We start from the raw sequence: 27279 nt of genomic DNA on the forward strand, positions 1-27279 counted from the left end.
CTGACAGGGCGAAGTTAACGGTATCCGGTAGGTATTTACAGTGACAGGGCGAAGTTAACGGTATCAGGTAGGTATTTACAGTGACAGGACGTAGTTAACGGTATCCGGTAGGTATTTTAAGTGAATTGGCTAAGTTAACGGTATCCGGTAGGTATTTACAGTGACAGGGCGAAGTTAACGGTATCCGGTAGGTATTTATAGTGACAGGAGGATGTTAGCGGTATCCGGTAGCTATTTACAGTGACAGGTCGAAGTTAACGGTATCCAGTAGGTATTTACAGTGACAGGGCGAAGTTAACGGTATCCGGTAGTTATTTACAGTGACAGGACGAACTTCAACGTGGATTTATTTGTAGGCAGGTTAATGAATAAGACATTGGCGTAGTTCTCCAGGAGTTAGGAGACATTCGAAACACCATTGTAGTGCTACAGCTCTATAGGATACATTAATTTTTCATTTTATGTTAAAGATCGTATTTCATTGTTCACAGTTTGGTTAGTTGTGCCATCATAGATAGATATACACAATTTAAGAGAACAAAGAAAACACGCAGGAAATTCTATGAATCTCATATTATTGCGATATCTTTGTAGTAAGATAACGGTAAAATAACGATAATATATATCATTTGACCCCATGGCTGTAGTATAGACTATGAGGAAGCTAATGAGGCCGAGGTGGACGGCGATGATCCGGCGCATCTCTTGTCGATATCGTCTCCTGTCCCGGAGTCCATTACGGTAGGACCACTAGAAGCTTCCCGCCATCTTTTTCTCACAGCAATTGCACAGGATTCCTTAATAGCCATGGCTTCTTATGGACTCGGTGAGTGATTGGCTGAATTGTTTGCTGCTGTTTTATTTCCCAGTTTCAAAAAATTTCATTGTTAACACAGCAAAGCTAATAGAAGTAGTATAACATAGACAATACTTCAACAATGTATGAACAAAAGGCAATAGACAACAGGCTAAGTGTTTATAAGTCATATCCTATAATGTCACATTCTATTTTTTCAAATATTCTAAAATGGACCATATTTCATTGTTCCAATGCATCTGTGTTTTTTGTTGATTTTAATATCCGCGAAGATAGCGAAATAGCCTTGAAAATTGCAACCCAAGTTTGCTGAGTCTCAACGCTTTTATTTCAGTTGATATAGATCAACTGCTTCGTTAAAGCGAGATAGTTTTCACAGTTGATAAATATAAATTACCAAACTATATCCGCAGGACTAGATTATTTTCTAAATGGAACTCTGGAGTCATCTCATGTGAACCACTGGGAAAGCATGTGGCGTAATGGAAGGATTGATGTAGACGGAGACAAAGAGTTGAGCAGACTCAACTACGCGTCCCTATATTATCTACTCAGTGAGATACCACAGTACGAGACATACGGGCCATTCTTTGGGATATCTGCTGGAGGACTGGGATACGGCGAAAAACATAATGTACAGTATTCAAATTCACTCTCATTCTTAAAATTCCATTTTAATGCACTTTTCCGGCACAACTGGTTTGTTCTAAAAAATATGCTCTAAACAAAAATCTTACTAAAACGACAGTACCGCTATATCTAAGTAATACTAAGTCAAATCCCACTCAATACTAAGTCAAATCCCACTCGGTACTTAGTCAAATCCCACTCGGTACTAAGTCAAATCCCACTCAATACTAAGTCAAATCCCACTCGGTACTTAGTCAAATCCCACTCAATACTAAGTCAAATCCCACTCGGTACTTAGTCAAATCCCACTCAATACTAAGTCAAATCCCACTCGGTACTTAGTCAAATCCCACTCGGTACTAAGTCAAATCCCACTCAATACTAAGTCAAATCCCACTCGGTACTTAGTCAAATCCCACTCAATACTAAGTCAAATCCCACTCGGTACTTAGTCAAATCCCACTCGGTACTAAGTCAAATCCCACTCGGTACTTAGTCAAATCCCACTCGGTACTTAGTCAAATCCCACTCGGTACTAAGTCAAATCCCACTCAATACTAAGTCAAATTCCACTCGGTACTAAGTCACATCCCACTCAATACATAAGGCAAATTCCACTCGGTACTAAGTCACATCCCACTTGGTGATAAGTCAAATCCCACTCGGTTCTAAGTCACATCCCACTTGGTGATAAGTCAAATCCCACTCGGTTCTAAGTCACATCCCACTTGGTGATAAGTCAAATTCCACTCGGTACTAAGTCACATCCCACTTGGTGATAAGTCAAATCCCACTCGGTTCTAAGTCACATCCCACTTGGTGATAAGTCAAATTCCACTCGGTACTAAGTCACATCCCACTTGGTGATAAGTCAAATTCCACTCGGTACTAAGTCACATCCCACTCAATACATAAGGCAAATTCCACTCAATACTAAGTCACATCCCACTTGGTGATAAGTCAAATCCCACTCTGTTCTAAGTCACATCCCACTTGGTGATAAGTCAAATTCCACTCGGTACTAAGTCACATCCCACTTGGTGATAAGTCAAATTCCACTCGGTACTAAGTCACATCCCACTTGGAGATAAGTCAAATCCCACTCGGTTCTAAGTCAAATCCCACTTGGTGATAAGTCATATCCCACTCGGTACTAAGTCAAATCCCCCTTGGTGATAAGTCAAATCCCACTCGGTTCTAAGTCACATCCCACTTGGTGATAAGTCAAATTCCACTCGGTACTAAGTCACATCCCACTTGGAGATAAGTCAAATCCCACTCGGTTCTAAGTCAAATCCCACTTGGTGATAAGTCAAATCCCACTCGGTTCTAAGTCACATCCCACTTGGTGATAAGTCAAATTCCACTCGGTACTAAGTCACATCCCACTTGGAGATAAGTCAAATCCCACTTGGTGATAAGTCATATCCCACTCGGTACTAAGTCAAATCCCCCTTGGTGATAAGTCATATCCCACTCTGTACTAAGTCAAATCCCACTTGGTGATAAGTCATATCCCACTCGGAACTAAGTCAAATCCCACTCAATACTAAGTCAAATTCCACTCGGTACTAAGTCACATCCCATTCAATACTAAGTGAACAAGTCACATCCCATTCAATACTAAGTGAACAATGATGCTGTTCGTCCTTAAGTTCAAATTAAACGACAGTGAATCGAATCTCAAGTCATAGGTTTTCTATATTCGCACTATCTGCTTTTGTAACATCTCATTGGGTATAAATCGTGTCAATCAAAAAGACAGCTGATGAGCCAAAGTGTTTTGATTATACGGTCACACCATGGACATAACACACATCACACAGTCACAGCGGCTGCCTGCCACACACTACGTGCTTACCCAAATCAAGTTTACATGATAAATCGATGCCAAAATCAAAATAAAGCGACGGATCACTTGCTTAGCAGTTTTGGTTTCCTACAGTTTGGATTCCTTAACATGTTACATTCGAGGGATGCGTCGGGGAATTGGTAAGAAAAAATCACAACACGCCACCATCATTCTCGCTTCGTAGCGCGAACTCTTTATTTCGGAAAACAACAAGACAATCTTAGCTGGACTTATCCGTAACTAAGCTATTTGATGGTGACATAAAATGTATAAATACGTACCAGGTATATATAACAGTGGGTAAGTATAGTATGGAGTCAACTGAGACATCTCTGACACCCCGGCACAAAATAGATACACAGCCGGATATTCTTATGTTAGGATATCATATAACGTTGTCGGACAATTGGGACATGGGTGTTTATGTTAGCATTCCTTACCATTAATTTTATGCACAATTCCAGTCTATCGGTTTGTTTTCGTGTCTTGTGATTACCTAATGTTGTCTTTCCTTTTGTTTTGGTATCTCTTACTTTGAGGGGTTTCATATTGACGTTAAACCCCTATGATGTTCATGTTCATGTGTTCTATTTCCGATCTACTTTATTATCATTTTCCACTGTCCATAGGATTACAAAGGCCATGTATCTTGGGACCAGGATACGTGGGTGTTTCCTGCCATGCTTGCTCTTCATAGTGGCAAAGCTAAAACCATCCTGGGAACCCGAGTGAGGGCACATTCTACAGCCAATTCCCTCGCCAAATCGATGGGATACAAGGGAGCTATGTTTCCTTGGGAGAGCGCATACAGTGGTAAACCGCCATACATAGGGTTATATCACAAGTAGGAGTCAGTTCACTTATACATAGGGTTATATCACAAGTAGGAACCAGTTCACTTATACATAGGGTTATATCACAAGTAGGAAAGTGGTAAACCACCAATACATAGGGTTATATCACAAGTAGGAACCAGTTCACTAATACATAGGGTTATATCACAAGTAGGAACCAGTTCACTAATACATAGGGTTATATCACAAGTAGGAATCAGTTCACTTATACATAGGGTTATATCACAAGTAGGAACCAGTTCACTTATACATAGGGTTATATCACAAGTAGGAACCAGTTCACTTATACATAGGGTTATATCACAAGTAGGAATCAGTTCACTTATACATAGGTTTATATCACAAGTAGGAAAGTGGTAAACCGCCAATACATAGGGTTATATCACAAGTAGGAAAGTGGTAAACCGCCAATACATAGGGTTATATCACAAGTAGGAATCAGTTCACTTATACATAGGGTTATATCACAAGTAGGAACCAGTTCACTTATACATAGGGTTATATCACAAGTAGGAATCAGTTCACTTATACATAGGGTTATATCACAAGTAGGAATCAGTTCACTTATACATAGGTTTATATCACAAGTAGGAAAGTGGTAAACCGCCAATACATAGGGTTATATCACAAGTAGGAAAGTGGTAAACCGCCAATACATAGGGTTATATCACAAGTAGGAATCAGTTCACTTATACATAGGGTTATATCACAAGTAGGAACCAGTTCACTTATACATAGGGTTATATCACAAGTAGGAATCAGTTCACTTATACATAGGGTTATATCACAAGTAGGAATCAGTTCACTTATACATAGGGTTATATCACAAGTAGGAATCAGTTCACTTATACATAGGGTTATATCACAAGTAGGAATCAGTTCACTTATACATAGGGTTATATCACAAGTAGGAATCAGTTCACTTATACATAGGGTTATATCACAAGTAGGAACCAGTTCACTTATACATAGGGTTATATCACAAGTAGGAATCAGTTCACTTATACATAGGGTTATATCACAAGTAGGAACCAGTTCACTTATACATAGGGTTATATCACAAGTAGGAAAGTGGTAAACCGCCATACATAGGGTTATATCACAAGTAGGAACCAGTTCACTTTATTTGATTTCAACAGCATATTCAAGCTCTAATCTAAAGAAGGAAGTCTGTCAACAGGGAAACGTTCGCCGCATGATCACTTAGTCTATCCCCTCCAATTCCAACCCATATTGACAAGAAGCCAGCAAAATCTCAATGAAATAAATTTAGAGAATGATCACATTTGGCAGACAGATGTAGTAAACATATATTAGGTTATTTTAACACTAGGGAAAGGGTTTTATAAAGAATATAACGCTGTGCTCATAACACACGAAAGATTTGTAATCATTTTTCATACACGATTGGTTTAAGTACTTTTATCATACGAAACTAAACGAGTAACAAAATGTGCGGAATATATTTCTACAGGTCAAAACGTTTGTCCGACAACTGAATGTTTAAACTACGAACACCATATCACTGGTGACGTAGCCCTGGCGTTCCAACAATACGTCATGATGACGCGGGACACACACTTCCTGGACGCTGAGGGTGCAGCTGACGTCATCACAGATATAGCCTCGTTTTGGATGTCGCGAATGACTCATAATACGACGACAGATCAGTATAAAATACATGGTATGAAACAGACATGAAAAAATAATCATATCTTCCTAAATGCCATTCCATGAAGTATTATAAATCTGACATAGAAACTCATTCTGTACCAAATTGTGGTTTCAAAATGATATACAATGTAGCATTGCACTTGATCCGGATTACAATTATGTTGGATCGCTTTAGATACGCTAACAAAAAAACATAACGCCAGTCAATATGTAAGAATAGATAATGTACGTCAAACAGATCATTTTTGCTTTAGAGGTGATGGGCCCAGACAAATCACACTACCCAGTCAACAACTCTGTCTACACCAACAGTGTAGCCAAGATCAGTCTCCTCCTACCCAAGTACGCCCTCTCTCTCATCAATAAGACGGTGGATCCACAGTTTGAGGAAACAGCCAACAAAACCTACATACCTTTTAATGACACTGGGAAATGGCATCCTGAGTTCGATGGCTACAAACAAGGTTTGTGTAAGATATATTGGTATATATGTCAAATTCCTTTACCAACTGCAAATAAACTATATCAAATAGATTTAACGTCTGGTGAAAACAATAACAACTATCAATGTAAGATTAACGGTTCTGCTTAAATTTGTCCTGATAAGACACACATTTGAAGTTGTAATGTTGAGAAGAAGTATTTTTTTGTTTTTTGTTTTGTGCAAAATTAAAAGATAAATAAATAAATAAATAAATACAGAATAAAATCAGCACTCCATAAAAAGCAATGTTCTATTATATCCGTACTCTGTTTTAATTGACAAGAGTGTTCTGATTTGACTGCTGTTGTAGAGTCCTTCCTTAGAAATCTCTATATTTTTTTTATTATTTACAGGGACAACTGTACAACAGGCAGACGCAGTCCTCCTAGGGTTTCCTCTAATGGCTGACCTTACCGAGGAAACAAGGATGAATGATCTGGAAATTTATGAAAAAGTTTGTATAATTAGATTCACAGCACTTTGTAAACAGTTGAATTTTATAAATGAAAGCTAGGTTTACTTTGGGTGATTAAATACTAACGTAATTAGCATAGCATATTAAGTGAGGGCGAAAGTTCTCATTGTCTCTACTATGTTTCAGTAAATGTGAAAGCTACGTTTATTTTAGGTAACACCCACAGCACCATCTATGACGTGGGGAATGTTTACGATAAGCTGGCTGGAATTAAACAACACTGCCAAAGCAGAGCAACAGTTCAACAAACAGTTACAGGGAGTTGTTCGTCCATTTAACGTGAGTTAATTAACATTGGAGGCAAAGGGGGTTCCATCGGATGGGTAAAGGTCTTCTGTCTCATCATTTGTAATATCTAGATAATATCGTGTTCTCAAAACACGAGCCATGTGTTAGTAACAACAACCAGCCATTACCATTACGAGTTCCTTCCTTCCTGCCTTCCTTCCTTCCTTCCTTGGGGCATGGATTCCACTTCTTGAGGGTGGTCGGGCGGCACAGTAGTAACACATTTGCCTTTCACATATGCGACCGGGGATCGATTCCCCGATCGGGCGTGAAAAGGTATGGGATCACCTGCCCGACCACGTGGTTTTTCCCGCCTCCTTCCTTCCTTCCTTCCTTCCTTGGGGCATGGATTCCACTTCTTGAGAGTGGTCGGGCGGCACAGTAGTAACACATTTGCCTTTCACATATGCGACCGGGGATCGATTCCCCGATCGGGCGTGAAAAGGTATGGGATCACCTGCCCGACCACGTGGTTTTTCCCGGGTACTCCGGTTTCCTCCCTACAGTAAGACCCCTAGCGTGCTTCCAACCGGGCCAACAAGCGTGATTTATATAAGTTGATATAACTTCTTTCGTAATTGTTGTTAAACAGATACAGTTGATAAAGTTTACATTCCACTTCTACCTAAATAAGGAGGCCCCAGATATATCGTTTATAACGCATATCACCATATGCTAATCAAATAAAACCGATATATTGTTGCTTTAATTATATTCTAGATATGGTCTAACCCAGCGGACAGTAAAGGAGGATTGAACTATTTAACAGGTATTGGAGGGTACCTACAATCCCTGATATATGGCTATGGTGGGTTTAGGATATACCCGGACAGACTTCAGTTTAACCCGAGTATACCGCCCAACACAACCTCATTTAACCTCACTGGGGTTGATTACCTCGGAGGTTCATTTGACTTCAGATTCTCAGACCAATACATGACGATAAACCAGACATCACCCGCCGAGGGAGGTATGAAGGTTGTTATCGCCTCTACCGGTCAGACACAAACTCTGGACGTCGGGACGGTGGTCCACTATCCCAGAACTAAAGCATATCTAATGGTTGTATGATATCAAAAATAAGAATTTGTAGGCAATACATATTTTTTCAGGAATGTTAAAGCTTCCTTTTATCATTTCTTTTTAATGTTTATTATTTACTAAGATTGGCCTTTTCTTGACACAATTAGAGACTACCATTTCAGACATTTGGAATACGCATTCAATTTGACGGCATTACATTAAACTATAATTCTTTATAAATCGGTCAGCGCAGACTGAATGTCATCCGTTCATAATTGGTGATGATGATATGTTAAGTACACAGTATTAGTGTTTTTACGACGGTAACATGTTCCAGTTGAATTTATTTTGTTGATAAAAAGAATACTGTTACAACGTGTATTGACGAATCAGAACGGTGGTTTCTATTCAACTCATTGAAACGCAAAATTTCAAAACTTCAACGTATGTAAATAAAGCTTAATGAAAAATTAAAAAAAAACAAAAAAAAAATAAAAAAAAACCGCAACACAACACTCAATTTTATTTAACATTGCGTTTCAAAACATTGAACCCGTTCGATAAAATTTTATGTAACATAGTCACTCATGTATAACTTCTTCTATAAAGAAAACCAAATTGTTAGCAAGCAAGGACATACAAAAACACCGGCATGACCAGTATAAATCTACCATAACGTAAACTTTCAATGAAGCAATACACCATAATGCCAATATAAAAGTTACAATATACAACAGCACTGCCACAGGCTCTATATGTTTTATAGGTTGTGATTTTGAACTTATCTATAGATGTTGTTCAATATTGTCTCCTGGTATGAAAATACATTGTTTATCATGTCGAGGACAAAATCCAATGATATACCACGATGACAACATAAAATCAACTCCGTGGTAAACTACAACATTCACGGATATAATACACTACAGCGTCAACATTCACGGACATAATATACTACAGCGTCAACATTCACGGACATAATATACTACAGCGTCAACATTCACGGACATAATATACTACAGCGTCAACATTCACGGACATAATATACTACAGCGTCAACATTCACGGACATAATATACTACAGCGTCAACATTCTCGGACATAATACACTACAGCGTCAACATTCACGGATATAATACACTACAGCGTCAACATTCTCGGACATAATACACTACAGCGTCAACATTCACGGATATAATACACTACAGCGTCAACATTCTCGGACATAATACACTACAGCGTCAACATTCTCGGACATAATACACTACTGGCGTCAACATTCTCGGACATAATACACTACAGCGTCAACATTCACGGACATAATACACTACAGCGTCAACATTCACGGACATAATACACTACAGCGTCAACATTCACGGACATAATATACTACAGCGTCAACATTCTCGGACATAATATACTACAGCGTCAACATTCTCGGACATAATACACTACAGCGTCAACATTCTCGGACATAATACACTACAGCGTCAACATTCTCGGACATAATACACTACAGCGTCAACATTCTCGGACATAATACACTACAGCGTCAACATTCACGGACATAATATACTACAGCGTCAACATTCACGGACATAATACACTACTGGCGTCAACATTCTCGGACATAATATACTACAGCGTCAACATTCTCGGACATAATATACTACAGCGTCAACATTCACGGACATAATACACTACTGGCGTCAATATTCACGGACATAATACACTACAGCGTCAACATTCTCGGACATAATATACTACAGCGTCAACATTCTCGGACATAATACACTACAGCGTCAACATTCACGGATATAATACACCACAGCGTCAATATTCTCGGACATAATACACTACAGCGTCAACATTCTCGGACATAATACACTACAGCGTCAACATTCTCGGACATAATACACTACAGCGTCAACATTCACGGATATAATACACCACAGCGTCAATATTCTCGGACATAATACACTACAGCGTCAACATTCTCGGACATAATACACTACAGCGTCAACATTCTCGGACATAATACACTACAGCGTCAACATTCACGGACATAATATACTACAGCGTCAACATTCTCGGACATAATACACTACAGCGTCAACATTCACGGACATAATACACTACAGCGTCAACATTCTCGGACATAATACACTACAGCGTCAACATTCTCGGACATAATACACTACAGCGTCAACATTCACGGACATAATATACTACAGCGTCAACATTCACGGACATAATACACTACTGGCGTCAACATTCTCGGACATAATATACTACAGCGTCAACATTCTCGGACATAATATACTACAGCGTCAACATTCACGGACATAATACACTACTGGCGTCAATATTCACGGACATAATACACTACAGCGTCAACATTCTCGGACATAATATACTACAGCGTCAACATTCTCGGACATAATATACTACAGCGTCAACATTCACGGACATAATATACTACAGCGTCAACATTCTCGGACATAATACACTACAGCGTCAACATTCTCGGACATAATACACTACAGCGTCAACATTCACGGACATAATATACTACAGCGTCAACATTCTCGGACATAATATACTACAGCGTCAACATTCTCGGACATAATACACTACAGCGTCAACATTCTCGGACATAATATACTACAGCGTCAACATTCACGGACATAATATACTACAGCGTCAACATTCACGGACATAATATACTACAGCGTCAACATTCACGGACATAATATACTACAGCGTCAACATTCACGGACATAATACACTACAGCGTCAACATTCACGGACATAATACACTACAGCGTCAACATTCACGGACATAATACACTACAGCGTCAACATTCTCGGACATAATATACTACTGGCGTCAATATTCACGGACATAATACACTACAGCGTCAACATTCTCGGACATAATATACTACTGGCGTCAATATTCACGGACATAATACACTACAGCGTCAACATTCTCGGACATAATATACTACTGGCGTCAATATTCACGGACATAATACACTACAGCGTCAACATTCTCGGACATAATATACTACTGGCGTCAATATTCACGGACATAATACACTACAGCGTCAACATTCACGAATATAATACACTACAGCGTCAACATTCACGAATATAATACACTACAGCGTCAACATTCACGAATATAATACACTAATAGAATCTTTCCCTACCTTGAGGGTGTGACAGAGAAATCTCAACCTGAGGGGGAGATTCTTGAATGTCCAACCCGAGGCTTGCCGAGGGTTTGGACATTCAAGAATCTCCCCCGAAGGTTGAGATTTCTTTGTTACACCCTCAAAGTAGGGAATGATTATTTTTCTCCCACCTCTTTTCTTTATGTGTTTTCCCATCGGCGATCTCCGTCTGTTTGTAAACAAGTACACATGTAAAAAAAAACGCGGGAAATATACACACATTTCCATTCATCCATTTCACGTGGGGTGACGTCACTCACTCATCACTGTCCGACTCGGAGTAAATCACACGAGGTCGCTTTGAAATCGACTTTGCGTTGTCATTATGGCTGTGGAAATGGATGTTAAATTTTCCCCCACTGATTGTGGATCCATAAAACACCGATCTTGTGACATCGGACGGAGTTGGGCACAAGGAAATGCTGTTGTGCGATCTTTTTACTTGTGACAGTTGAACAATTTTGTCGCGATCGGTGCAGGTAGGCGCACTTGTGCTCTCAGTTTCAGTTGTAGGCCTACAGTTGGGAGATTCATTTGTATTTGAAAGAATGGCAGACATTTTTTGTTTTTGGAAACTGTTCAGTTGTCTGTAGTTGTTTAGAGACTGGGGATTTTTGTATTATTGTGTACACAATTTGTTTGTTGACGTAGCAGACGACGTAATGTAAACAAAAAAAGTAGTTCCGGTAGTACTTCCGGTGCAGAAAGTGAGCGCGTGAAATCTGTCACACCCTAGGGTATGACAGATTGCACGCGCTAAAAAGACAGAGAAATCTTGTACACTCAAAACGGGAGACAAATCAGTGAAAGGTGGGAGAATACAGCGTCAACATTCACGGATATAATACACTACAGCGTCAACATTCACGGACGTAATACACTACAGCGTCAACATTCACGGACATAATATACCACAGCGTCAACATTCACGGACGTAATACACTACAGCGTCAACATTCTCGGACGTAATACACTACAGCGTCAACATTCACGGACGTAATACACTACAGCGTCAACATTCTCGGACATAATACACTACAGCGTCAACATTCACGGACATAATATACTACAGCGTCAACATTCACGGACATAATACACTACAGCGTCAACATTCACGGACATAATACACTACAGCGCCAACATTCACGGACATAATACACTACAGCGTCAACATTCACGGACGTAATACACTACAGCGTCAACATTCACGGACATAATACACTACAGCGTCAACATTCTCGGACATAATATACTATAGCGTCAACATTCACGGACATAATACACTACATGTTAAATATCAAGTCACCGTACACAGTGGTAATGTATATATGGTTGTGTGCTTATATACTAATATAATGCGGGACATTCTTTATTTTGTCGTTTACCTTCGATGCACTTCGAGTGACTTGTGTGAATCATTGGTTAAGCAACGATGAAGCTCATGTGAATACAAACGAGGGGCACTCTTAGTATCGCCAAGACTATTCACATACTTTCTAAGTTCTAGTGACGTGGACTATATGATGATGTAACTTCTACATTTGTAAAGCATTTATTGTTACTGGCTTCTGACAAATTGGTTCCTAAGTGTATATGATATATTGCTTTTGTTAGTTTTGGCGCATACACCAATTTAGTTATTTAGTTAGTTTTTATCTAGGAATATTGGCTATCAGGCGTAGTGATCACAATATCATATGAGTACAAACCAGTTCACAGTAGCTTAATTACCAAACAGTTAAATGACCATGTGCTTTTCAAAAGTCAAATGACTCGCTATACATTGATCTAAGTTAAACAGAATGACTTTGTAAACAAGGACGATGCTCGCGATTCAAGGTTGGCATACATAGGGAGGACTGGAGCCAGCATACCTACGGAGAACTGGAGTTAGCATACCTACGGAGAACAGGAGTTAGAATACCTAGAGAAAGCTGGAGTCAGCATACCTAGAGAGAGCTGGGAAATCTCCGTCAATAACACCTCTTAATCAGTAAACTGTAGGTAAAGCAGAACACAGGACTTGGAAGTAGGTATACAAATTTTTGTTTAGTATCAAACGGGAAGTTAGTATAGGTACAATAAGATACAAAATATCTCTCTTTGAAATAGTAATTGAGAATATGTTTTGACTATGATGATGGTGTATTCAGTTTACGATTTGCCTGTTTAGATTTTAAGTCGACACAGTTACTAATATGATGTTATTATTTATGCAGATATCATGCATAGCCTTCACCAGCGAGTGGTGTTGACTGTACTGATATTGGTCAGCTTAGATGTCAGTGTAAGCCTAGGCATGATTACCCACAATACAAAAGATGCCGATCACCATGACAACCTTGTCACGTTGTTCCATGGACCTTTGACAGTGAAGATCAAGGAAAATAAACGACCGTACCCGTCTTTCCTTGACCAGGATGTCACTGTGTTATCGGTTGACGGGTAACTTTTTGAAATGTGTTTTTTTCCCTATTACCTTATCCATTTATTCGCAATTTTGACAACCATAAGGAAAGTTAAGAGTGAGTATTATAGTACTAAAGATCATGTATTCCGATAGTATCAATACACAGACTGACTTCGAGAAAATCATCCAGCAAACACCAAAGGAAATATTGAACTATGTTGTCCTTATTCCATCATTATATATACACGTGTTTAGAGAATCAGCTTGTATAACTCTATAGTAGAGAATTAGTTTTCTTTAAATGAAACATATGCCGACTCATTTAACATATCAATCAAATTACTATTTTTGAACCCAGTTTACCTGATGCTGCCTCCATGCCGACCATTGGTAACGGTTACATAGCAACACTAGTCCACAGCGACACCATGTATGTGGACGGAGTATACAATGGCCCTAACGGCACGAGCCACAGGGCCAGACTACGGTCTACAGCCTCCATCAACATCACCGATTTCTCCTTCCCTGTAAAAGACCGGAAGTACTCGCTTGACGCCGGCAGAGGTAGAGTGCTTCATGGCAAATCAAGATATAATATCTTCATGGCAAATTAAGATATAATGTCTTCATGATTAATGAAGATATACTTGCTTCATGTCCAATCAAGATATAATATCTTCATGGCCAATTAAGACATATTTTCATGGCCAATCAAGATATAATATATTCATGGCCAATCAAGATATAATATCTTCATGGCCAATCAAGATATAATATTTCCATGACCAATGAAGATATACTAACTTCATGGCCAATCAAGATATACTCTCTTCATGGCCAATCAAGATATAATATCTTCATGGCCAATCAAGATGTACTCTTTTCATGGCCACTCAAGATTACTCTCTTCATGGCCAATCAAGATTTACTATCTTCATGGCCAATCAAGATATACCATCTTCATGGCCAATCAAGATATATCTTCATGGCCAATTAAGATATACTATCTTCATGGCCAATCAAAATATACTATCTTCATGGTCAATCAAGATAGAATAGCTTCATAGTCAATTAAGATATAATATCTTCATGGCCAATCAAGATATATATTACTTCATGACCAATCAAGATATACTATCTTCATGGCCAACTAAGATATTCTATCTTCATGGCCAATCAAGATATAATATCTTCATGGCCAATCAAGATATACTATCTTCATGGCCAATCAAGATATAATAGCTTCATAGTCAATCAAGATATACTATCTTCATAGTCAATTAAGATATAATATCTTCATGGCCAATCAAGATGTAATATCTTCATGGCTTATACAAATATACTTTCTTCATTGCCAATCAAGATATACTTTCTTCATTGCCAATTAAGATATCCTTTCTTCATTGCCAATCAACATATGCTATTTTCAAAAAATATCATATTCTTCAGGTGCTACATCACATCATCAATCAATCGATCTATACTTATTTATTAGATAATCTATTATTAAAACTTTCTTTGATATAACGTGCGATTAAATAATCACACCGATTGATGGGCCGTGTTGATGTAAGCATATATAAAATGCACTTGTTCAGCCTTCCGATTGACTGGTTATTGAGAAGTTCTTCCTCTCTATCATCCACTATCTCATTCTAATTGATTAGTTACTGAGATTCCATCCTCCCTCAATATACTGACCTTGTTTTTCCTTTTTATTTCGTTATTGCTTTTTAATTCGCTTTCTATCACTATAATAAAATTGTAAAAATACATTTGATATGATATTTACTCAAATCCATTTTAATTAAATATCTCTCAACTTAATTTGTAAATTTTGATTTAAAAGACAATACAAATAAGAATTTCTTTTTTAAACAATGACGTGTATTGAGTTTCCATTGTATTCTTTCTTCATACTTTCATTCCTTGTCTAAGTGTTGGCATTTAAACCCGTTTGATATGGGATTTCGAATGCAATTGATAGTCCCGTTTTACACGGGATGGTATCAATATATTAACGCAGATACGAAATGGATAACCTGCCAATCAGAGTGAGTGGGAGTGTCTAACGACTGAAACATTACTTATCCTGTACAATAAAACGGGCATTTGTCTTCTTCTCTCAGTTACCGTATACTGTAATGGAGAGTAGATAGCAGAGCAGGGGAGGGAAGTTTGATATAAATCAACGCTGTTCATTTAAATGTGTTTGCACCGAAAACACATATGTTTGCTTCAAACGTTTTAGTAAAACCGAAAAATGAAATTGAACTATCGAAAATGATGATGATCATTAAAGTTTAATGTTAATGTTAATATTGGATTCTTTCGTACATGTTTTTTTTTTTACAAAAATGAGCACATACGATTTCGATATCTTTCTATATTTTACCTGTTATGGACGTGTTTGCAGGTATGTACGTTGAAGAATATACATCTGATGACGTCAGAGTAGAATTGAGCATGTATGCCCACCAGTGGATGAACCGACTGCTAGTTACAGAGATCTCCGTGGTCAACAACGGCAGTCTACCTGTCTATTTGAACCTGTCTCAGAACATCGGTCCTCCCAGTGAAGACGTGTCATTCCAGACTGTGGACAAACATATTTTAAACCAATTCAGGTAAGGCAGTGATTTCGAGATGGCAATCATTAGCATAGCATTTCCATCCTTGTCTTTTTCAGTCCATTGGAGTGGTATTGTAAAGTTATTCATTTCGATTTATACCAATTTTGATAGTCTCTATGAAATACATAACAATAAATAACTTCTGGTTCACATGAAAAAAGTTTCAAAGACCGACTTCTTTTATTCAAGATATAAGTTAACGACAAAAAACTAACCATGGTAAAATACACTGTATATGATTTCTACGGTCTTACCAGAATGGATTATGGCTCAACGAATGAACCTGAGTATGATATCGATGACAAGAAAGAGCTTGTAGCTTTGTCGACCTTGGTACCAGATTATATAACGGTGGAGTCTGGTGGAAATGTCAAATATCTGTTCCAGACATGCGTGGAATCAAATTTGAAGAATACGATTGAGTCTTTCCAGCAGGGTAAGGCCTTCATTTTCAAATTAAGACGCACTAGTTCATCAGTGATAATAGTGGCCAATAGTGTGAAGCATTGAAAGAAACGTAAGGAAAAACTTAACTGGCCAATATTAAATATTAAGGCATAGAAGGGGCTATAAACACCCTTTTATTTAATTTGATGATTACGTTATTATATCAAAATGCCGAAGTACATACCATATTAATTTTATCTTAACACAAACAGTACACGTCTACGTTGGAATTGATAAGTTCAATCAGTTGTGCTATGTCATATCAGCAAGAAAACAATACTTTCAAATACTTTTTCAATACTTTTGAAAATGTATCGTATGATAAGATATATTATAATATAATACCTGTTACTATGGATCGCTTTTCCATAATTGAATACTGATCTTTTTTTATTTTCTTGTAACGTTCAGGTATTGATTATTTCTTTAACGGGACGATGACGAGCTCTCACCAGGAGAAATGGGAAGAGATCTGGCGTAATGGAAGGATAGATATCGACTCTTCTATTGAAATCAGTAGAATTAATTACGCAGCCCTGTATTATCTACTTAGTGAGATTCCTCGGGATGAGAGTACGGGAACTTTCTTTGGAATATCACCAGGGGGGCTAGCGCACGGTGCTTTACATAAGGTATACTTTGAATTACTTTAACAAACATGAAATAAAGTGTCATTTTCAAAAGCGGTTTCTCAAGTTTCTTTTGGCACTTTAAAGACGTACATCGTTGGAAACATACTTTGTATATATTTGTTCGTAGATGAAAAATTTATACTTCAACTTTAACGCTGAACAAAAAAGGAAAACTATTCCCAATGATGTAACTAATGGATGGAAATCGAACCGGTATGAAAGTCAATTTACTAAGATTTGTAACCGATCCCCAATGTGTTCAAGGCACTGTATATATCTAATTTAGTAGTTGTTTGCATTAAGGACTACCAAGGCCATATCTTCTGGGACCAAGAGACGTGGATGTTCCCTCCAGTTCTTGCATTACAAAGAGAAAGGGCAAAGAAAATAGTCCAGACGCGAATAGCTAAACATGCATCTGCTAAACAAATTGCAAGTATGAGAGGTTATGACGGAGCGATGTACCCCTGGGAGAGCGCATATACCGGTAAATACTGAGAACAGTGAATATCCGATATAATACACGTATATATATACACATGTCGTTTTAATTCATGATTCTAGTTTGGTGAATCACATCTTTACGTTTTAAACGTTAATTGAAGTATCGTTTATCCGTGTAGGTTATAACTAATTGAAGTTTTGTTTATCCGTGTAGGTTATAACTAATTGAAGTTTTGTTTATCCGTGTAGGTTATAACTAATTGAAGTATCGTTTATCCGTGTAGGTTATAACTAATTGAAGTTTCGTTTATCCGTGTAGGTTATAACTAATTGAAGTTTTGTTTATCCGTGTAGGTTATAACTAATTGAAGTTTTGTTAATCCGTGTAGGTTATAACTAATTGAAGTATCGTTTTATCCGTGAAGGTTATAACTAATTGAAGTTTCGTTTATCCGTGTAGGTTATAACTACTTGAAGTTTTGTTTATCCGTGTAGGTTATAACTAATTGAAGTTTTGTTTATCCGTGTAGGTTATAACTAATTAAAGTTTCGTTTATCCGTGTAGGTTATAACTTATTGAAGGTTCGTTTATCCGTGTAGGTTATAACTAATTGAAGTTTCGTTTATCCGTGTAGGTTATAACTAATTGAAGTTTTGTTTATCCGTGTAGGTTATAACTAATTGAAGTTTTGTTTATCCGTGTAGGTTATAACTAATTGAAGTATCGTTTTATCCGTGAAGGTTATAACTAATTGAAGTTTCGTTTATCCGTGTAGGTTATAACTACTTGAAGTTTTGTTTATCCGTGTAGGTTATAACTAATTGAAGTTTTGTTTATCCGTGTAGGTTATAACTAATTAAAGTTTCGTTTATCCGTGTAGGTTATAACTTATTGAAGGTTCGTTTATCCGTGTAGGCTATAACTAATTGAAGTTTCGTTTATCTGTGTAGGTTATAACTAATTGAAGTTTCGTTTATCCGTGTAGGTTATAACTAATTGAAGTTTTGTTTATCCTTGTAGGTTATAACTAATTGAAGTTTCGTTTATCCGTGTAGGTTATAACTAATTGAAGTTTTGTTTATCTGTGTAGGTTATAACTAATTGAAGTTTCGTTTATCCGTGTAGGTTATAACTTATTGAAGTTTCGTTTATCCTTGTAGGTTATAACTAATTGAAGTTTTGTTTATCCGTGTAGGTTATAACTAATTGAAGTTTTGTTTATCCGTGTAGGTTATAACTAATTGAAGTTTTGTTTATCCGTGTAGGTTATAACTAATTGAAGTTTTGTTTATCCGTGTAGGTTATAACTAATTTAAGTATCGTTTATCTGTGTAGGTTATAACTAATTGAAGTTTTGTTTATCCGTGTAGGTTATAACTAATTGAAGTTTCGTTTATCTGTGTAGGTTATAACTAATTGAAGTTTTGTTTATCCGTGTAGGTTATAACTAATTGAAGTTTTGTGTATCCGTGTAGGTTATAACTAATTGAAGTTTTGTTTATCTGTGTAGGTTATAACTAATTGAAGTTTTGTTTATCCGTGTAGGTTATAACTAATTGAAGTTTTTTTTATCCGTGTAGGTTATAACTAATTGAAGTTTCGTTTATCCGTGTAGGTTATAACTAATTGAAGTTTTGTTTATCTGTGTAGGTTATAACTAATTGAAGTTTTGTTTATCCGTGTAGGTTATAACTAATTGAAGTTTTGTTTATCCGTGTAGGTTATAACTAATTGAAGTTTTGTTTATCCGTGTAGGTTATAACTGTTTCCACGCTATCCTTTACTTTATTATTTGAATTTTTATAACATTTTCAGATTTCAAACAAAAACAAATCAAGAAACTGAAACGATTAAGTTTATCTACAATAAATACATATTTTATGATATATATTCTATAATTTTTGCGTTTTCTAAAGGTCTAGAGGTCTGTCCTCTGGCACAATATTCTGATTACGAACAACACATCACAGGTGATATAGCACTGGCGTTTCAACAATACATCATGATGACTAGAGACAGACATTTCCTTGACAGTGAGGGTGCAGCTGACGTCATCACGGATATAGCCTCGTTTTGGATGTCTCGAATGGCATATAATCCGGATGAGGATCGCTATGAAATAAATGGTAGTTTCGGTTTGAATTTTTATATGGGGAAGTTTAATTTTCACAGAATTAGTGGGGGTTTTTCAGGAGGATCCTGGTGTTTTCTATTTGTTTTGATCTCACCTCACTTTACTTCCTATAATGTCTAAGTGTCATATCAACTTTGAGCCCTTATGGTCACATTTGGGGTCTGGAAATTCGTTATTATTCTTGGTAATGTTTTAATGTTTGAAAATAAAAGTCATAATATCAAGGATCTTATAGCATAAAGAAATAGAGTAAAATAAAGAAATAGATAAAAACCAATAAGTCGTGTTGATAATATTCTTTTTGATCGTTATAGACGTAATGCCTCCGGACGAGTACCACTACCCAGTCAACAACTCTGTCTACACCAACAGTGTAGCCAAGATCAGTCTCCTCCTACCCAAGTACGCCCTCTCTCTCATTAATAAGACGGTGGATCCACAGTTTGAGGAGGTGGCCAAGAAAACATATATACCCTTTAATACGACTGGGAAATGGCACCTGGAGTACGATAGTTATACACAAGGTAGGCCATTTCATCTTAAAACGTTTTACATTCAGACCGTGTGTACTGTATAGATTCCCTCTCTAAGGTTTTGGTATCGAGGACAGGATTTATACAGTATATCACCAACGATACTGACTTTTTGCGACATTCATGTATCTGCATTATTTTATCTAAAACATTCCATACGAATCAAATAATTTCTAATTTGCAATTTAACATAGCACAGCCTTCAGTTATGTAACATACATATATATCTACTCAGTATATAAGAAACTATATTTCATATATTTTGTTTAAAGATGAAATTATCAAACAAGCAGACGTCGTCCTACTAGGGTATCCTTTGGTGACTGATATGTCGGAAGAAATTAGGAGAAATGACTTGGAGATTTATGAAAAGGTAACTAAAAAAAAGTCCCCTCCCCGGGGCGTGAGGCAGAGGTATCTCAACCCCAGGGGGAGATTAAGCTGCCAAATACGTGGCGCCATTGTATTGTTGCCGCGACGTCATAATCTTTTGAGAACGTGCAAAGGGCATGTGTAGTTTGTGTCGAACCTAGGATGAGATAAGGACACGTGTGGTTTGTCTCAACCCTAGGTTGTGATAAAGGCACGTGTAGTTTGACTCAACCCTAGGTTGTGATAAAGGCACGTGTAATTTGCATCAACCCTAGGTTGAGATGAGGACACGTGTAGTTTGTATAAACCCTAGGATGAGATAAGGACACGTGTAGTTTATTTCTACCCTAGGTTGAGATGAGGACACGTGTAATTTGTTTCTACCCTAGGATGAGATAAGGACACGTGTGGTTTGTCTCAACCCTAGGTTGTGATAAAGGCACGTGTAGTTTGTCTCAACCCTAGGTTGTGATAAAGGCACGTGTAGTTTGTCTCAACCCTAGGTTGTGATAAAGGCACGTGTAATTTGCATCAACCCTAGGTTGAGATGAGGACACGTGTAGTTTGTATAAACCCTAGGTTGAGATGAGGACACGTGTAGTTTGTATAAACCCTAGGTTGAGATGAGGACATGTGTAGTTTGTATAAACCCTAGGTTGAGGTGAGGACACGTGTAGTTTGTATAAACCCTAGGTTGAGATGAGGACACGTGTAGTTTGTATAAACCCTAGGTTGAGGTGAGGACACGTGTAGTTTGTATAAACCCTAGGTTGAGGTGAGGACACGTGTAGTTTGTATAAACCCTAGGTTGAGATGAGGACACGTGTAGTTTGTATAAACCCTAGGTTGAGATAAGGACACGTGTAGTTTGTATAAACCCTAGGCTGAGATAAGGACACGTGTAGTTTGTATAAACCCTAGGTTGAGATGAGGACACGTGTAGTTTGTATAAACCCTAGGCTGAGATAAGGACACGTGTAGTTTATTTCTACCCTAGGTTGAGATGAGGACACGTGTAGTTTGTATAAACCCTAGGCTGAGATAAGGACACGTGTAGTTTATTTCTACCCTAGGTTGAGATGAGGACACGTGTAGTTTGTATAAACCCTAGGTTGTGATAAAGGCACGTGTAGTTTGTCTCAACCCTAGGTTGTGATAAAGGCACGTGTAATTTGCATCAGCCCTAGGTTGAGATGAGGACACGTGTAGTTGGTATAAACCCTAGGTTGAGATAAGGACACGTGTAGTTTGTTTCTACCCTAGGTTGAGATGAGGACACGTGTAGTTTGTATAAACCCTAGGATGAGATAAGGACACGTGTAGTTTATTTCTACCCTAGGTTGAGATGAGGACACGTGTAATTTGTTTCTACCCTAGGATGAGATAAGGACACGTGTGGTTTGTCTCAACCCTAGGTTGTGATAAAGGCACGTGTAGTTTGTCTCAACCCTAGGTTGTGATAAAGGCACGTGTAGTTTGTCTCAACCCTAGGTTGTGATAAAGGCACGTGTAATTTGCATCAACCCTAGGTTGAGATGAGGACACGTGTAGTTTGTATAAACCCTAGGTTGAGATGAGGACACGTGTAGTTTGTATAAACCCTAGGTTGAGATAAGGACACGTGTAGTTTGTTTCTACCCTAGGTTGAGATGAGGACATGTGTAGTTTGTATAAACACTAGGTTGAGATGAGGACACGTGTAGTTTGTATAAACCCTAGGTTGAGGTAAGGACACGTGTAGTTTGTATAAACCCTAGGTTGAGGTGAGGACACGTGTAGTTTGTATAAACCCTAGGTTGAGATGAGGACACGTGTAGTTTGTATAAACCCTAGGTTGAGGTAAGGACACGTGTAGTTTGTATAAACCCTAGGTTGAGGTGAGGACACGTGTAGTTTGTTTCTACCCTAGGTGGAGGTAAGAAAACCTTCACCGGTAAAATTGTGGATATCCCTGTCCAGAATAACAGAAATTGTTATGTACAAGTCTGATTATAAACCATATCCATACTAAGCATGTAGGCGTGGTGGATTATCATACATAGTTACTAATACTATATCTGGACTAAGTATGTGGTAAGGAATGGAATTTATGTTTTAACATTCATGTGGTCATAACAACATTGGCTATCTGGACATATTTACAATGAATCGTGTACATTTCATTCCTGGGTGAGACATCGGAGAGAGAACTATCGCGGTAACAGGATATATTGTTCTCGTAATACATTGCGTCTGTATTGTATGTATACGTATTGTTATTCACTTGTTAGTATTCAGTTTCATCCAGAGCAAAACTATTTCCCGGAAAGGTTGAACAATGTCATATAATATAAACATATAAGTTAACGGAAATACATATTTCAGTTAACGCAATTGTCTGGATTTAACTTGGATTATATCTTTATTAGGTCACACCAGGAGGGCCGGCGATGACATGGGGAATGTTTGCAATTGGCTGGCTGGAACTTAATGAACTCACTAAGGCAGAGAAATTGTTCAAGAGACAATTTAACAACGTTGTTCCTCCCTTCAATGTAAGCTTATTAAAAACAGTTTTTATAATATTATCAATCGTACATTTCTCTTTCATCCATATTGATTCAGTAAGGTAGTCTTCGTCAGTAAATATCGAAATAATAAATACTAACACATATTAACATTTTACTTTTTATTTATTATATATTGCACCTTTTGAACAGAATCAAGGTAAACACTTAAACACTAAATGTCCAAAATATGTTTTGGAGGGCAGTGTACACGACTTATATCTGATAACACTATACATTTCTATACTTATATGAACCAATATCTTACAATTTTGATATATAACTATTTAATGTATATGACTGGCTCTCTGTCAACCTATAAATCTTAAAGATATCTATATTTGTATATCGACATCATGAATTTAAACAGTTTTGACGTGATTTAGATCTGGTCAGAGGTTGAGAATGGTGGAGGAGCTCGGAACTTTTTAACTGGGATAGGCGGATACTTACAGTCTCTCATTTTCGGTTATGGAGGATTCAGAATATTTGAAGACAGGCTTCAGTTTGACCCAACGTTACCACCGGACGCCTCTACGTTTAATTTGACTGGAATTGACTACCTAGATGGGTCATTCGATTTCTATTTCACGGAAACTCATATGTCCATTCATCAAACAAAACACGCGATGGGCGCCATGAAAGTGACAGTGACTTCTACTGGACAGACAGGGACACTTGCTGTCGGAGTGATGGTTCAATACCCAAGGGGAAAAGCTTACCTAGTGCTTGTCTGATCGAATAACTTGATTATTGTCCATTTTTTCAACAATTGAAAATAGTGACGACAAGACAACCGAGTGATTTCGACCAAATGTTACATCGAGTGTATGTGTGAAGTCTGACGTCATATAAATGCACAACTTGTTATATGAATGTGTCGGATACCACAGTGCATCAATTGCAATGAATAAAGTATATAAATTAAAATAGCTCTGGGTTGAACTCGTTAATGATTACAGGTTTAGGAGCATGTTCAACTGGAGCTTTTGTTTTACGTTCGCATGACGAGACGAAATCTGAGTAATGTGAGTAATTAAGGATTGAACCTCATTTTGATTGCGCGAACGCATGTCTAGCCCGATTTCTGATCCAACTAACATATTGATATGCAATAAACTGGTTAAAACTGTGTATACGTAGTCTCAGAATATTATATTGCATAGAACACCAGAATGTAAATATTACCATATACGTCACCACTTTATAAATATGGAGTATGTAGCCTGAGTTTATATCATCAGATGATAAGATATATGCTTTTAAAAGTCGTATTAGGGTTTAACAATCATGGTCAAGATATGCAGTTACTTGCATACATATGGTGACTGATTAAAGAAGAACTCTGAATATATTTCGGAGCCCTAGATAATCCTAAAACTCAGATGAAGTTTATCTTAGTTGATAAGTTATAAGGTCATAAGGTCATTATAAGGTCGAGACGAAAGGGTAGATTAAGATGGTTATCTTAAGGCGTCGTGTTGGACAACAACCAGAGATACCGTGTCAGTTTATTTATTCGGTCTTTATCGCCCTGTCGTCGACCAGGGTAAGGTTGGAACAGAGTCGTCATGTAGCAGCTCATGACTACCACACTGAATAATATAAGGAGGCCCACTGCAATCTGAATCGATCGGGGTAATGCGCCCACCCTTGTATAGTACTGGTATCACAGAATGTTATGTGATCATATCAGCTTCTGAGAAGCTGAAACTACACCTGATAGGGTTCGAACCACACACTTCGAATCTTCACCAGATGATGAATAAGCCAAACGCTCTCCCGACTGAGTTATCATGGCTTAAGGTGTATACCAACAGCAGCCCGGTAACATAAGGTTATAATAGTATGTATGTAGAAATGTAGCTGAGTTGAACTGTACAACCTTCCGTTAAGGCGGAATACAAACTCGTGTGTTTAATCATGGGATATTTGTTATATACTTAGTGATATTCGTGACGTATCTCTTCGGTCTTCCTACAACGTCCGGTGATAGCAAGGCAAACCCAATCTGAATAGGACATCCCCACTTCAAGGTGATGCACACTCGACTGGTATTAACACATTCTAACATTGACGTCAATTACGTAACGCTGATTCACGGGAACACACCGAAGATAATCAAATATTATGAGAGACCTTACCCAACATTCCTTAATCCGAAAGTTACTTTGTTTTCTACTTACAAGTACGTGACTTTTTAAATACTTAGTGGTACATGATATGTATTCAAGAACAATTTCTGATGCAGATTTCGAAAATAGAAATTTAGCGACTGATCAAAATATCTTAATGATAGTGGTATTTATAACTTATTTAGAATATATAAATACCTTACTCGTATATTTCTATTCATTTGTTAAATAAGACGGCGATTAGAAGAAATAAAACTACAGATCTAGAATCAATGACATATACATTGATGTAGCATATGACTATTGTCCAATATGACTTTTATGTCGACACATCAAGAAACCATATGCTGTTTACAGGTATTAACTTATTCTTATTGATCTTTCAGATACCTGCTGCGATGTCGATGCCAACTATTGGTAACGGTCACGTGGCTACGATTGTCCATAGCGACACGAGATGTATATGGGTGGACAGTACATTGGCTACAATGTCTCAAGTCACAGAGCCAGGTTACAGGCCACCTCCTCCATCGACATCAGGGGATTTGATTTCGATGTGGATACTCGGAATTACTCGCCAGATGTCGGCAGGGGTATGTTGTTTTTGTTCTACGCGTCACTCACGGACATTGGCGATATTACAACAAAATGGAATTGTGTTCCGGACAATGGATACCAAAAGTAGCAAGAATTTTATGCTGTAAAATACATTTATGTCAGATTGACATTCGATAATGCCTTTCTTTAATCTATGTTATTAAAAACTTATTGATTAGACCTGTGTGTGTCATTTTTTAATTGTCTCCCCTCTATTATATCTAGCTAGGTGTGTAGATTGAGGAGAACAATGATGAGTAGGCAGTGAGAGTACAGATGAAGATGTACGCGTATCAGGTCATGTACAGACTGTTAGTCACCGTGATCACTGAAGACAATGCACCAGTGTTCTCCTTAACCTCTCCAGCAATCTCGGATAGCCAGGTGACGATGTCAAAATTACCTTTGTTGATGATGCAAGGTATCATCATATGAACTGTTTTACCTCTATTTGGTTGGTCTCCTTTTTGTTTCTTGTCTCAACAGTTAAACTACAGGTGTGATATCCAAGCTGCACGATTCACCAGAGCCAACTAAATCTCGAGTCTTTTTAATATTATATATATTTCGTATGACGTTCAACAAAAACGAAAACCGATTATACATACACGGTATAACCGATAATTTTATTGGAGACCTTTCTTAATTTAGGTCAATACAAGTTCAACTTCAACAAAAACTTCTAACGTAAATATATTCATCTGAACAAGTTTGAATTGGTTGTTCAATATATCTATCTGAAAAAAACCCCCAACAGATTCTTGATTAAAATTGATAATATTTTGGGGTAAGACGAGTACCACTACCCAATCAACAAGTCTGTCTACACCAACAGTGTAGCCAAGATAATTCTCCTCCTACCCAAGTACGCCGTCTCACTTGTAAACAAATCATTGGATCAGAAATTTGAGGAAACTGCCGTGAAAACATACACACCTTTTAACAACACAGACAAATGGTATCCAGAGTTTGACGGCTATAATAGGGGTACTGTATATATCTTTGGATAAAATAGAAACGTCATTTGATGCCACTTAAAACGATCTCGTGGCCAGAATG

At 37.7% G+C, this 27279-nt stretch overlaps 2 protein-coding genes across 2 annotated transcripts; both read left to right on the forward strand.

Moving 5' to 3' along the window:
• Positions 1-644: 644 nt before the first annotated feature.
• Positions 645-8187, forward strand: LOC117324382 (protein-glucosylgalactosylhydroxylysine glucosidase-like). The gene is made up of 8 exons (XM_033880227.1): positions 645-826; positions 1231-1451; positions 3929-4112; positions 5628-5837; positions 6082-6291; positions 6665-6765; positions 6940-7065; positions 7795-8187. The coding sequence occupies exons 1-8, from the start codon at positions 808-810 to the stop codon at positions 8143-8145; spliced, it is 1422 nt and encodes a 473-aa protein (XP_033736118.1). The 5' UTR covers positions 645-807; the 3' UTR covers positions 8146-8187.
• A 5384-nt stretch (positions 8188-13571) lies between these two features.
• On the forward strand, positions 13572-24622 carry LOC117324383 (protein-glucosylgalactosylhydroxylysine glucosidase-like). The gene is made up of 11 exons (XM_033880229.1): positions 13572-13781; positions 14105-14310; positions 16163-16373; positions 16637-16815; positions 17238-17458; positions 17762-17945; positions 19820-20029; positions 20352-20561; positions 20843-20943; positions 23351-23476; positions 23875-24622. Exons 1-11 carry the CDS (start codon positions 13636-13638, stop codon positions 24223-24225), a joined length of 2145 nt encoding a protein of 714 aa, XP_033736120.1. The 5' UTR covers positions 13572-13635; the 3' UTR covers positions 24226-24622.
• The last annotated feature ends 2657 nt before the right edge of the window (positions 24623-27279 follow it).

The sequence above is a fragment of the Pecten maximus genome, chromosome 3, assembly GCF_902652985.1.
Source record: "Pecten maximus chromosome 3, xPecMax1.1, whole genome shotgun sequence".
In the NCBI taxonomy this organism is placed as follows: domain Eukaryota; kingdom Metazoa; phylum Mollusca; class Bivalvia; order Pectinida; family Pectinidae; genus Pecten; species Pecten maximus.

Coding starts and splice junctions, on each gene's coding strand:
- LOC117324382 (XM_033880227.1), top strand. Junction 6,766..6,939: donor ATCTGGAAATTTATGAAAAA/GTTTGTATAATT, acceptor CGTTTATTTTAG/GTAACACCCACAGCACCATC. Junction 7,066..7,794: donor GAGTTGTTCGTCCATTTAAC/GTGAGTTAATTA, acceptor ATTATATTCTAG/ATATGGTCTAACCCAGCGGA.
- LOC117324383 (XM_033880229.1), top strand. CDS start 13,636: ATGATTACCCACAATACAAAAGATGCCGATCACCATGACAACCTTGTC. Junction 13,782..14,104: donor ACTGTGTTATCGGTTGACGG/GTAACTTTTTGA, acceptor TTTTGAACCCAG/TTTACCTGATGCTGCCTCCA. Junction 16,816..17,237: donor GATTGAGTCTTTCCAGCAGG/GTAAGGCCTTCA, acceptor TGTAACGTTCAG/GTATTGATTATTTCTTTAAC.